The sequence below is a fragment of the Microtus pennsylvanicus genome, chromosome 8, assembly GCF_037038515.1.
Source record: "Microtus pennsylvanicus isolate mMicPen1 chromosome 8, mMicPen1.hap1, whole genome shotgun sequence".
NCBI classification, from domain to species: domain Eukaryota; kingdom Metazoa; phylum Chordata; class Mammalia; order Rodentia; family Cricetidae; genus Microtus; species Microtus pennsylvanicus.
Window position 1 is genome coordinate 9546465 of NC_134586.1, and position 14606 is coordinate 9561070.

General features: G+C 43.2%; 1 protein-coding gene across 44 annotated transcripts in view; it reads right to left on the reverse strand.

Moving 5' to 3' along the window:
* The window catches only part of Plekha5 (pleckstrin homology domain containing A5), a 166802-nt gene that overhangs the window by 48286 nt on the left and 103910 nt on the right, over positions 1–14606 (reverse strand). For 29 of the 44 annotated variants that reach the window (XR_012911552.1, XR_012911551.1, XM_075982422.1 and 26 more), the window contains 4 exons: positions 13424–13524; positions 10127–10242; positions 9881–9898; positions 3525–3992 (listed from right to left, as the gene is read on the reverse strand). Coding sequence is in view for 42 of the 44 variants with exons in the window: in XM_075982422.1 (XP_075838537.1) it covers positions 3525–3992; positions 9881–9898; positions 10127–10242; positions 13424–13524 (703 nt within the window). In the remaining 2 variants the exon portion in view is untranslated. The remainder of the gene's footprint in view (positions 1–3524; positions 3993–9880; positions 9899–10126; positions 10243–13423; positions 13525–14606) is intronic. The other 15 variants (XM_075982442.1, XM_075982425.1, XM_075982424.1 and 12 more) reach the window with 1 other exon arrangement.

Consider the following 14606-nt stretch of genomic DNA (forward strand, 5'->3'; position numbering starts at 1 on the left):
CTGAACTGAATGCTGGGAGAAAGAAGGCATAGTCAGAGAGAAGCCATGGAGCTACCTCCAGAGACAGACATGCTGGAACCTTGTCAGTAGGTTACGAGACTCATGGTAAAATAGAAAATAATGGAAATGGGTTAAATTAAGATGTAAAAGCTAGCCAATAAAAAGCCAAGCAGTGATTTAATTAATACAGTTTCTGTGTGGTTATTTTGGGGCTGAGCAGCTGGGAACCAATAATTGGCCTGTTACAACATTCAGAGGCTGCAAAAGTCAAGACAATGCCCCTGCCCACAACCCCTGCATTTCGAACAAACCCAGGCAGCTCTGGGAGCTGAAAACAGTCCATGTGACCAGAACAGAGTTCAGTTATTTGTGGTTCTGCCACGTGGCACGCCTGGCCCCTTCCCCAACACAGCTTTCTATCCCCCCACTTCTCTCTGACAGCACGAAAGGCAGAAATTAGGGGAGAAAAGCTGGGAGCCCCACAGTCATATATTCTGAAGTGCTACAGCCAGAGGAAGTTGATCCCTTCCAAGATCCCATTTAAGCAGTCTAACCTCAGGTCGGTTCCAGCTGAGACACTAACCCTGAGGCAACTTACCCACCCCAGGTTGCTTCAGAAATTCCACACAGTTAAGTAAGAAATATAAGACACACTACAGAAGCATTAACTGCAACTTTAACACAGCATGCCAACACAGAAGGGACAGGCGTCGCCAGTTTAAAACACACCGTGAGGACCTATGCACTAACAGCACAGATTACAGTTCTGCTGAAGCAGTCACTGTCACATGAGCTGCTGCCTTTACTGACTGCAGTGTTTCCCATTGCCTTGGTTAAGTTTAAAATGGTCTTCTGACATCTTTGAAACTTTAGGGGACTCTTAGCAGAAAAACAAGTTATTAACAAGCAAATTCATTTTCTGTCTCACATGCTATCCAGCATTAGGAGCCTGATTTTCACAAGTACGATTTACTTCAGTGATTTTGTTCCAAAGAAATTCAAATAAGGCAAAGAGTGATTTACTCTGAAGTAAAAGCTTAAGAAGCACGTACTGTGAGCCCATTCAGCAGCAGCTGCCTGTGATCCGCCCTGGGGGACAATGACCAGCTCTGCTACTAACAAAGACACTCTGCAGCACTGTTCAGAGGCAGCTTGGGGAAGGGAGTGGGAGCTGGAGGAAGGGGGCTGGGCACAGCGCAGGGACCCACCATCCAACTAAACATTAAACCTTCTCTGCTTCCTACCAGGGTCTTAGCAATTAAAGAAAGCCTTTCGTAATGGAAAAAATTCTTTCATGAATTATGATATTTCCTTTCACCAGTAAGTTTGTGTTTTGGGGGGACGAGGTGTATTTAGGAACACAGATGAGATGCAAAGTGGCCTTGAGTCATCTGAAAAGAATGCCACACCACAAGCACTCAGGGGAACCTAAAGAGGAGGAAGCAAAGAAAGGCCTAGTTAGCTTCAGAGGGGGCAGCACTCCGCAGAAAAGGCTAGAAAACCCTCCTGGGCTGGCTAACACCAAGACTTCACAGATGAAAATATAAATTGCAGGAACCCGCTACCCTCGCTACACTTTTAAACTCAAGGAAGGAATATTTCATTTGAGGGAATGATTTTTCTTTGAAGTGAGATTTAAGTTGAGAGGAAGCGACTTGGCAAAGTTCCAGTCTAAATTATTTCCTGAATGTGATCTGGAGTGCCTCGGAACACTCTGACCCTCAGAACTACTTCCTGTTTTTCTGTCTAATCAACTTTTATTTATTTGTTTTCCTACGGACATTCTATGAGACTTGATTTGTCTTTGTAATCTCATCCAATAATTAAATTCTATTTTCTCATCCGTGCATTAATTTGCTTACATATGACTGTGGCCAATATGGAAGTGAAACAATTATCTCATTGTTTCTTTAATGTGTAAGTTCCCTGGTAACTGGTTAAATTTAATGTGTAAGTTCCTGGTAACTGGTTAAATCTGAACATTTAGTCATAGTTCTTTGGAAAAAATATTGGCAACAGTTACAAACATACATAAAACACACACATACCATGGAAATGCTAAATCAAACTAAGTGTGTGCATGACTGCATTTAACTTGCAATTCTGACACTGTCTTGGAGGGCAGGGGCAGGGTGCAAGCTTGAATCTTAGCAATGGAGAAGCAGAAGCAGGGGGTATCTTATAAGGTTCGGGCCAGAGGTGTACATAGCAACATTCTGTCTCAAAAAATTAACAAAGAAATCTGTCCTGTCAATTTTCAGTATATAATCCATTGTTACGACTCAGCCATTATGTTACAGAGTAGACGTTTATAACTTACAGACTGGAAGTCACTATCATCCACTACTCTCTCCTGTGAAAACCCTAAAATGAGTGCTGAGGACGGAGAAGACAGGGGTGAGCAACACCTCACAGGGGGTGTGTGTTTGCAGCCTTGGGAGAGCTAACAAGCCTAGTCTACCCAGGCTTTAGAGCCATGCTCCTGAAGACAGCTTCCCATAGTGCAGGCCGGTCACTGTGACTGAGCAGAACTAGAAAGTCCTCCCACACCTCACAGGTTTCAGCGGTAAACCAGAATACCATCTGACTCACGCTTTTTGTTTTCTATGACTCAGAAGTCACAATAACATCACAGAGTGATCTCCATGAAAATCACTGTACATATACAGCACAAACCATATCATCAACATAAAGCATGTAAGGTAACGTGGAAAACCCACTTAAAATAAAACATACTTTCTCTAATAAATTGTGTTTTGAGAAAAAAGTTACAGCCAGGCAGTGATGGCACATGACTTTAATCGCAGCATTCTGGGAGGAAGCAGACTGTGGGTTCGAGGTCAGCTTGGTCTAACAGGCCAGCTAGAGAGCCTATCTCAAAAAAAGAAAGAAAGAAAGAAAGAAAGAAAGAAAGAAAGAAAAAAAACGACACAGGGCCAGACTCTCCTCTCACTTCACACAGGAATTTTCTCCAAACAATTAGGTTACAATCGAGTGACTAGAGATATTTCTTCCCTTCCATTTTTTGTAGTGCTGGGAATTGAACCTAATGCACAGGAGGCACACTGATCCACAACTTTGGTCCCAGAGAGATCTCTTGGTTTTGTTTAGAGACACAGTTTCATTGTGTAGCTCTGGCTGGCCTTGAACTCTAGATCCCCCCCCCCCGCCCCCCTCTATTCCTAAACACTGGAATTACAGGTGTGTGCTACCACACCTGAGTCCCAGGTTTCTTGTCTAAGGAGATCTTTCAGACCCCGAGGCTGTAGAAGCTGCTAACAGAAGACTAGAGATTAGGGCTGGAGACAAATTCCCATTGGCTCAGCACAGTTCAGAATTCTCGGAGGGGAGAAATAGGGTGAAGGTGAAAGGATAGAGGCCCTCTTTACCTCCCTCATCTCTCCCCTCAACTTCAGCCTGTCCTTTGTCCTGAGCCGGAAAGTCCTCACATTTGACCCAGTAATGACAGTGGGAAGTCACTGAAGCCAACCCGCCCCACCCAAGCATCACACTAAGGTACTCACCCTCGGGGCTCTTCTTCAAGACTTCGTCCTTTCTGGACTTTAATCCACTGCTCCAGCTGCTGCATTGAGTTCGTTCTCTGAAGGGCTCGATCAGCTTCTGTGGCCAGGGGTCCTGCATTTGGGTGACTCCCACCCCGGACATCTGCCAAGCTGACGTTCACTGCTTTGCCATCTGAACTGTTCACATTGATGGGTCTATAGTGCACGTTCTGAGGTGGGCAGGCTTGCCCACTGTCATATTCCGAGGGCAGAGAGTTCAACTTGACACTGTTAATTTTTGTTAATGGTCTCTCTTGGCCATCCTTCTGAAATCCGTATTTCTCAGCTTCTAAGGCCCTTTTTTCCTCAATTTTGCTGATTTCCTTATTTTTCTGATTGTTTTGGACCTCTGGTTTAATGAGAACTCTGTGGTTGGGGATGTTATTGGTTTCTTTAGTTGATGCACTTTCAGTTGTAATCTTGTCCACTCTGAAAGCAGAGGAGAAAAGGGGAGTAAATAGACGGAACAGGTTATGTTACACCTCGGGCTCAGCCCAGGAAAACTTAACCTTCATGAGAATAAGCAAAGGAACTAACAGACTCGGAGAGCGTAAGCTGACACAGAAGCTCAGAGTTGTGGCATTATCATGCAGGGGTAACTCCTTCAATGCAAGAAAAAAATCGTCAGGCAAAAGCTACGGAGACAAGCGCCATGTGCCTCTGCCTGCCAACATCTGGAAGCACAGCAAATAATATTTCTCACCATTAATGGAAGAGGGTCAATTGAAATAACAAATGGCTCTCAGTCACGAAGGCCAGCTCATCAGGAGACAACCTTGAGTCTGGCTGTGGAAGCTGTTGCAACAGGAAATCATAGTCTGATGCCATCAAACAGCAGAACTGTGTGACTAACTCTTATTTGTACACAAGAGGACCTGTGTGCGGCTTTATATTCTGGAGAGAAGTTACTGAGTAGCCCAGGTTGGCCTCAAACTTAAAGTGATCCTCAAGTGCCATGGCTGCTGGCATCACAGGTGTCACACCCCATACCCAGACAGCAAGGGTTAGGAGCCAGTCAAGCTGCTGATGCTCAGTGGGCATCTATTTCTTAAGTAAACAAACAAACAAATTGCAGGATCTCACTGTGTAGGCCTGGTTGGGTAGAGCTCCCAGTGATCCGCCTGCTTCTGCCTGGGATTAAGGTGCGTACCAGCATGCCCAGCTTCAGTGGGTATCTTTACTTCTTTGGGCAGGGTACAGCAGCTTATACTGCCTCTGTTTCCTCTTTGGTAAACTGAGACTTTCAGCAATGTCAGAGGACGGTTATGAGAACCCAACAGCAGCTGGCAGGGCCCTACTGCCGTGGCTTTTCTAGCTCATTGAGCAGTTCTGTGGAATCCATGTGCCCCAGAAGAAAATGTTTTGTCAACTGTGTGTCTGGGTTTACTACTCAGTTGCCACCAGCTCCTTCTGATGAGACATTGTCTTCCTGCGTCAATCATATCTAGGCTTTTTATAAAACCAAGCTAATTGTGTGAACCTGCAGGAAGTTGCCAAGATCATCTCGTTCAGCAAGAACTCACAGAACTAGCCTGCCTCCTGCATTTCAGCACACCCGGTGCTACTGTGAGATCCCAATGGTGGTACTGTTGCTAACTTCCGGGATGTGTGGAAAACATACATATTCACACGTATGTACCTACATTCAACTCTTAGTGAAGAAACGTAGATTGTACAGACACTCTGGCAAGGGGCTCTAGCAAGAGTGAAGTCACACACGAACCACGGCTTCCAAATCAGACCTAGCAGCAGTCACAAGGCAGTCTACAAAGATAGGCTGTGGGGCTTCTTCCCTTCAAAGAGGAAACCACTAAGAAATTGACAGCAGACATTTACTGATGTCTGCAGGGAGAGGTTGTTTAACAATGAACGCTGAGTATCTTAAAAAATGTAAAACTAAGTCCAGGCAACTGCAGCTACTGTTTTAGGCTAGAATTGTAGTATTTTCCCCAAAGGTTTATCACTGGAGAAAAGTAAGGCTGTATGATGCTTCCTTAAATGGAACAAAACTGACTCAAAAAACTATGAGAACATAAACCAGAAGAAATGTCCCTGACTTAAGAAAGTGGTACTTAAGCCATAACAGCAAAGACATAGGAAACCTCTCTGGCCATTAAGACAAAGGGTACTACTATAGGGGTTCTTCCAAACCAAGAAACAGAGCTGCTTCCTGAAGACAGGCGTGGGAAGACACACCTTAACCCCAGCGCAGTCAGGACGACCGGAGCTTAAGGTCATTCTTTTCTACGCTGAGTTTGAGGTCATCCTGGGCTACATGAGACAGTGACTCAAAACATTAAAACTAAGGGAAAAAGAAAGGAAGAAAAAGAGAAAGGAAGAGAGAAATGCATTATGATCCAGCCATCCTGCTCCTGGGAACCCATCCTGTCAGTCTGGTGAGGAGATTCCTGCACTTACATGCTGTAATACAGCACAACAGTCTTCACAAAAGTCAAGAAATATAATGTATATATCAATGGATGGATATAGAATTTCTAACATTAACACACACACACACAAAATGTGGCCATATGAATATCCCAGAGTTCATTATGTTAGTGAAATATGCCTGATCCAGATAGATGAAGATCATAGCCTCACATTTACATGCAGAATCTAGAAATATTGACCTCAAAAAAAAAAAAAGAACAGAAAAGTAGTTCCACAGCCAGGGAAGGGGTGGGCGGAGCGAGAGGATTAGACAGCAGAATAGGAGGAGACATTTCTCTATCTTAACAGCATTGTAAGGCAACTATGGTTGGTAATGATTTTTCAAAATAACTAGTATGGATTTTTTTAATGCCCTAGCAAAAGGAAATGATCCATGTGAGATGACATCTGTGCTAATTACCCCAGTCTGATACTGCAGTGTATACATGGGAAATGTCCCATGTATAATTACTATACTATAGCAACATGTGCAATTACTGTATGTCAACTGACAATAAAAATACAGGGCTGGAGGTAGAGTTTAGTGACAGAGATGGTGTGCTTGCCTGGCAGGAGAGAGACCAGGGGCTGGATGCCTAGCGTACACACACACAGTAAAAACACTGAGGGGGCTGGAAGGAGATGGCTCAGTGGTTAAGAGCACTTGTGGCTCTTGCCAAGGACCCAGATTCAACGCCCCACACCAACGTGGAAGCTCACAACTGCCTGATTCTGGTTCCAGGGTCTGATGCCCTCCTTGTGGACTCTGTGGGCACCAGGCACATTTGGAGTACACAAACTCAGTGTGTTTCTTTTACCTTTTTGAAGAAAGTATGGGTGTTTTGCCCGCAAGCCGTACAAGCATGCTGCAGTTCTAAGTTGTTTCGGAAGCTGGTGTCATGAGTGCGCATGGCCCACTGGACCCCATCTTTTCTGTATGTGTTTGTCTTTTCTTCATTTCCTAGTCATCCCAGTCAGGTTGTTAGACCCAAGCCTTGCAGGGCTCAGTAGTGGATGTTTGGGGCTGGGGATGTAGCTTAGTGGTTGAGTACTCACCTAACATTCAAGGACTTAGGTTTGGTATCCAGCACCACAACTCTGCCTTCCCCCACTGGGCTGTTTTATCTCTTAGGTGATATGCTCTGGTTGTTTTAAGTATTGGAGCCACAAAGCAAAGAAACCCCATTACTTTTACTTCAAGCAAACAAAACATCTCACTGGATTTATGAAATTAAATATCAAAATAAGATGCTTTCAATCTTGAATGTCTAAACATAATGGAGCCAACAGCTCAGAGTAGAAGAGAGTGTGTTACACTGTGGTGTGACAGTGACTGACACCTCCCGGCTGGGCTCAGAGGAGGTGTCCAGTAACTGCTGGCTAAGGGACAAACCACAGTAACAAAACTGCCTGCAAACCATTATGGGGTCATGAACAAGTGACTCATCCATATCTTCTCCTTGCCTTTGGAAGCCAGGACAGGGCAGGAGATCCCTGAAATTGGAGTCACAGATGACTGTGAGCCTCCCTCTGTGTGGCTACTGGAAATCAAGCCTGAGTTCCCTAAAAGATTAGCTAGCGTTGCTCTCAATAAACCATCTCTCACACCCTCTAAGGCTGGGATTACAGGGGTGCAGCACCACACGTGGCTCCCCTCTAGGGCTGGGATTACAGGGGTGCACCACCACGCTTGGCTCCCTTCTAGGGCTGGGATTACAGGGGTGCACCACCACGCTTGGCTCCCCTGTAGGTGCTGGGATTACAGGGGTGCAGCACCACACTTGGCTCCAGTTGTTAGACTAGTAAATTCAACAAAAGAAAATGGAAGTAAGTTGAAACTGCAAAAAGTATAACATGGAGTATAGAAACTGCTTGAAAATAAAATACTCTAATTTCTATATTTTAAAAAATTCCTAGAAGCTTTACTTAGAGATAAATTTGCATATTTTCAATTTTCTTTCTAAGCACAAGGTAAGAGAGAAACAAGATTAAAATCGATTCTCTGTTTCTTTCTCTCAATGTAGTACGGTAAGTGGGTGTGCATGTTGTACATGGATAAGGTGACTTCTCATTCTATTTATTATAATTATGATTAGTGGGTTTTTTTTTTTGTTGTTTGTTTGTTTTTTTGAGACAGGGTTTCTCTGTGCAGCCCTGGCTGTCCTGGAAGTCACTCTGTAGACCAGGCTGGCCTCAAAATCGAGATCTGCCCATCTCTGCCTTGAAAGTGCTAGGATTAAAGGCATGTTCCACCATGAACCCACTATTTATTATTTGTGTGTGTGGGGGCATACATTCAAGGTGTGCATATGGAGGGCAGAGGATAATACTGTAGAGTCATTATCTTTGCCCGTGGGTTCAAGACTGAACTCAGGCCATCAGGCGTTGGAAACAAACACTTTTACCCACACAGAACACTCACTGGTCCTGGCCCTGAACCATCCTGCTTCCGCCACCCCAGTGCTGGTATGCCAAGGACTAGGACTGTGGCTTTGGTACAGCACTTGCCTAGCATACACAAGGCACAGGCTCTGGGTCTGACCCTTAGCACAGCCACCACCACCAGGAAACCCAGAACCTGTTCATTTCCATGCTTGGGTACCTGGGTGAGGGTTTGGGTTTTAAAAACAATAGTACAAAGAAGAGTCGGGTTTGGTGGCAGAAGCCTTTTATGCTGGCACTTGGGAGATTGAGGCAGGGGAATCTTTATCTTTTTGAGTTTGAGGTCAGCTTGGTCTGCATAAAGAATTCCAGGACTTGAGGAGCTACGTGGGAAAAAAAAAGTACAAATATCTAATAAAGCCTCAATTCAGTCTTTCAGACAACATGCCAAAAGACTACTAAAATGCACACTGAAGTAGTATGCATCATGGGTCTCTAAGTGGGAGGCAGATAGACAGACAGACAGACAGACACACACACACACAAATACACATCCCTTTAAATGTACACACTAGCAGTTTTCTTATATAAGATGCGAACTTAAGTATCATTGACTGGAAAGTTTAATTAAACTATAAACCTTAAAATAATAGCAAGTTTTAAGGAGCGTATTCCCCAACAATTGGCAGGCAGAGGCAGGTAGATCTGTGAGTTCAAGGCCAGTCTGATTCACAGATCAAGTTCCAGAACAGCTAGGACTACATAGAGAAACCCTATCTCGGGGGAAAAAGAAAGAAAAGCCTATCCATTCAACCTCTATTTTTTGCAGTTTGAGACACAAATTTTCTTTGATTAGGTCTGCTTCTTTTTGAAACAGGGTTTTGTGATGCAGCTCAGGCTGGCTTTGAGCTTGAGACTCTTACGCCTATGAATGCCTGGATTATAAGTGTGTGCCATGGGCCAGCGACAACTCAGTGGGTGGATGCTAAGTGTGGTCACTGGGACCCATGCACCGAAAGGAAGAGCAGTGACTCCTGAAGCTGTCCTCTTGCCTCCACAAGAACACTGTAGCGCATGCATGTGCACATACATGTGCGTGCCACCATGTCTGGTGCGCTGATTCTCAGTATAATGGGGAACATTAATATGACCCATTATCTTCAAGCAACAAGTCTAGGATCAGTTTTAGCAAGGAATCTGAGCACTACAGTTTTAAAGGAAAGGCTCAACTCATCAAGTAGTAGACATTTAGAAATAATTTAAATGTTCTATGAACTATTTTCTGGAGTTATTAATAAAATAATCAGAATTAGCCAGAAAATAGTAAAAAAATAAAACTTACCAGAATTTTTTATTGTTATTTATTTCCCAAATAACAATACAATATAAGAACACAATAAAATTAACTGCATGAAATTAACGTCTATGATTTAGGCTCTTAAAAAAATTCTCCCATGAAGCGCACAAATCTGTATAGCTTTAAGGTAATAAGAAGATGTACTCACCGGAAATTAAAGGTAATTCTGTAAGAAGAAAGAACATTCAGGTTGAATGTTAGGATTCTAGAGTAACCCATGCACACTAACAGATGAAAATGAGGTAAGAAAAGGCGAAATAAAAGTGCAGGTGGGGTCTTCACTGACAAAGGCCGTGAAAGAGGCCAAGAGAAACCCATGCACGGTGACAATGGCATTGGCAGGGAAGGACTCTCATGGGGGCGGGGCCGCTGCAGCTTCCCTGCAAAGCTGTACCTTTTCACAGGCTCTGTCTGCACCAGGGCAGCATCTAACATGGCCTTCATCCACAGCTCCATCTCCTTCCCTGTGTCAGTGCAGAAATAATAGGTCCGCATGTTCGGATGGGCTGCCTGAGTGGAAACGACACCGGCACTTGATCATGACACGCAATTCTGAAAAAGAGAGGGCAAAGCGGCTCTCTATTGTTACTACGGAATTTCAGAGAAAGTAGACTTGCCTTCTACATAAGACACAGACACGACTGAAGAAAGAACACACATACTGACCCCAGCAGCTACATTAATTATCCTTTGAATGTTTCTTCAATTGCTTATACCTCAAAGCTACAAAACACACGTTCTAGGAAGTATGTTCAAAATACACCTGTGGGGTCTGTCTCACTCACTCAACTCCAACCATTTTAATTCGGTGCAGCCAATATCTTCCCATTCAAGGATAATATTTCTAGCCAGGCATGGCATTTGAGAGGCTGAGGCGTGACTCTTAGGCCAGCCTGGTCACATGGTGAGTTCTAGGACAGAATGGAAACCCAGTCGCAAGTTCCACTTAGAAACCCTCTGGTCACTTCTCATTGGACACCTGAAGACTTGGTCGAATGAATAAAGGTCATTAAGCAGCTGATTGCTAAGTAGTAAACTAGGCCTCTACATCTAGAATCACACCCTTCCCGCCAACGTCTTGTCTCTACTTTCTCCCCTAGAGCAAACCGGCTTAACATCTTTAGAATACTTACAATACACATATAGCCAATAAGCAGCGGTCACTGCAATGTCCTAACTAACAGATCTCCACGGTGAGGTCAGAGGTAACTGCTGAAGTAGCCCAAGACACAGTTCAAGTGCTCTGGTGCCGAAACGATCAGCAGTCACTGGACTCTCGGGAGTGGGTTTTGGTAACACTGCCCATATCTGTGATCAGTGGAGGAAACTGGGCCGGTGGTGGGAAGATCCTGTCCCCACCCTGAGACAACAGAAGCCAGACCATGCACACAGCCACCCCACCATGCACTAGTTCAGAAACCGGGGAGTTCCTACTTACCATGTTGATAAGAGCAGACTCAAAGTCAACAAATGCGGTCATACAGTAGCTCAAAATTTAGGGGAAACACCACAAAAGAGAAGTTAAAAGAATAATTACTATTGTTACAGGCAAAAGAAAACCAAAACTAAACTAATAGTTATAGAGAAACTATACCAGACCCACGGAAGTTGTGGCCACTTCCGTGCTACTTTAACTTTGTAGATTTTTAAAAAACATTCTTTAACTGATTTTTATTACTATTACTTTTTAAGTTCTTATGTGGTACTGTTTTGCTTGTGTCCATGTCTGTATGTTACATGCAAGCAGTATCCTCAGAGGCCAGAAGAGGGCATTGGATCCCCTGCACTGAAGAAACAGATCTTGTGATCTGCCATGTGGGTGCTGGGAACCACACCCAAGTCCTGTGTGCATTCAACTGCGGAGCCTTATCTCTAGCCCTGCAGAATGCTTTTCTTTGTGGCTGTGAACCTAGCCTTTAACAGCTGAGACATCTCTCTAGCCTGCCTTTTCTTTTCATACTGCAGTTTTGTTTTTGTTTTGTTTTTTTTTAAGGAATTTAAGAGTACAGATAAAATTTCCCTCAAAGAGAAAAATTTCAATAAGCATTTGCTTAATTTACTAGCAGATAAAAAATTTAAGCTTATGGCCAAGTCAGTGTGAGCACTGCAGTTCTAGACATGCACTTACAAAGGTCTTATTTGAAGTCACTGTATTCGGTGCTTTTGAGATGCTGGAAACTGAACTAGGGCCTTATGCACAGGAGACGCTTTGCCCCTGAGGTACACTTCCAGGTCCCAATTTTATTCAATTGCTCCTCATGCCACCATGCTCTATACACTAGCTTGCTGTGCTAGTTGACTCACACTTGAGGCTACTCCCTTGCACTTGGGCCTTGCTGTAGCATCACCTCACCCTGCTTAAGCCTTCCTCTGCTTTTAGCTTCACAGTTAATAATAATAATGAAATATATGAATTAGCAAAAATTTCATACCAGTGCAGTCTTAAGTATTCTTTTAAATAAAGTTTAAAACTATATGCATTTTGGAAAGGCACAAGCATTTTCATTGATAGTGTATTTTGTCATTTGTAGCTTTATTCTTTTTTTAAAAAAGATTTATTTTCTTATTTATTATGTATACAGTGTTCTGTCTGCATGTGTGCCTGCACGCCAAAAGAGGGCACCAGATCATACTACAGATGGTTTTGGCCACCATGCAGTTGCTGGGAATTGAAATCAGGACCTCTAGAACAGTTGCCAATGCTCTTAACCTCTGAGTAATCTGTCTAGCCCCTGCACCTTTACTCTCAAAACAAAATTTCCACATTAAAATTTGTCACGATTATTAAAAGTATATATAACCAGGGAAAAATAAAACAAACCTCAAACCCAAGATGGGTCACCTCTGAAATTTATCTTAACCATAACCTTAGAGCAAAGAATGTGTTTTTTGTAAAACAGAAGCTTGCCACTGAGTCAGCATTAAGGTGTGCTTTCACGGCAGCAGTAGCACAGATGAGGGGGTGAGTGATGGCTTCCGTGGGGACAGGTGGCTGGCCACTAAAGTTGGGCCATGAGCATTATGCACTTGAGATCGTCTTTGAGACTCATATACAAATCTGTAAATATGCCATGAAGAGACCCTTCTCCAATGCTCTTCCCATATAGTCCACCTGACGAAATTCAAACAGTAACCGAGAGAACAATGGCCACTAGGCTATCTAGCCACAGTCCTCCGTCCTGTTTGCTCTAGAATAACCACTAGGCTCTCTAGCCACAGTCCTCCGTCGTGTTTGCTCTGTCATGCTTGTTCTGTAGAGAAACATTTGAAAACACGGCCTGGACTATGTTAGCACGCGCTTCCTACAATAACAGTATTCACTGGCATGGCTGTACCATCACTAACCCATAAGCTTTTTAAATTTTTTTTTTATTTTATGTGCATAAGCATTTTGCCTGCATGTCTGTCTATGCCAGAAAAGGGTGTTGAGTCCCTTGGGACTGGAGTTACAGATAATTGTGAGCCACCACCAATAAACTTTAAATATAAACCTTACTACCAGGAAGATCTTCCTTTACAATAGTTTATGGCTCGGCATCTGTTTTAATTTTCCCTATTTTTAATTTCTTTCTTTCCTTCCTTCTTTCTTTCTTTTTGTTATGAGCCTAGCCTTTAACAGCTGAGCCATCTCTCTAGCCCCAGCAACTGTTTGCTAGTTTCACAGGGTAACACACCATGCTCCTTTCCTTACCTTAAATGCATACTTGCGATTGATGTGGTCCTCAGAGGTAAGCATGGCTATCTGAAAACTAGGCAGCAGGATGCTTCCCAGAATCCCCTCTTCCTTCTCATCTAAACACAAGTTAAGTGTTTCATTAGAATTTTTGTTCTTTGGGAATTTCGCCACTCACCCTGTATCCTCCCCCCCTCCCCCCCCCAGCTCTAGTAGTTCATGTTGTTTCCCATCCTCCCTGGACTGGCACTCAGAGGTGGAAACACGTACAAAGATATGTTAAAAGATATGTTGACATGAAAAAGTATTTCCAATATGAGATAGAACTTGCATAAATTAAAAGCTATGGAGCTTCAGGTTTGACTTTACTAGTAGCTAAGACACATAGTGAAGCTGGTGTATTGAGCAGCAGATCTATAGAGCAAGCACATAAACCACACTGCGGAAAATGACTGAACATTCATCTCCCACAAAGAGCTTGTTGTTTGGAGATGTCTGAGAAACCTGATACATTGTCACTGTTATGGATCCACCAGACAAGTTCATGAAGCCATGCATCTAGCTGATAAACTCATGTGTAGGTACACTTTTCTGTCACACCAGATGCTTCCCAAACAACCACACAGAGACTTTTTATTAATTATAAATAATGAGCTGATAGCTTAGGCTTGTCTCCAGCAAGCTCTATACAACTTAAATCAACCCATTTCTACTAACCTATGTGCCGTCTCAAGGCTCATTTACCTCATCTGTGAACTTCCCAGGTTGCTTCTTCTGCGTCTGCCTTACAACCTCTCCAACTCCACCCTTCTTCTTCCCATCATTCTTTCTGCCCCCAAATCCTATCTAGTTATAGGCCAATCAGCGTTTTATTAACAATGAGAGCAACACCTATTTACAGTGTACAGAGATTGTTCCACAGCATTTCCCTCTTGTTGTCTACTTAAAAAGGAAAATTTTAACCTTAACATAGTAATATTATATATACACACACACCAAAGACAGTTATCAAGTAAGAATTAGTTACAATATTCAGTCCATTTGTATTTGGCAAAATAAGAGAAAATATTCTACTCTTCATCTTATTTTGAACTTGTCTTGTTTAAAAAAAAAGGTATTGCCTTGTGGCAGAGTGTAGATAAAAAATATGGATTAATTTAAGTTATAAGAGCTAGCTAAACACAAGGCTGAGCCATTGGCT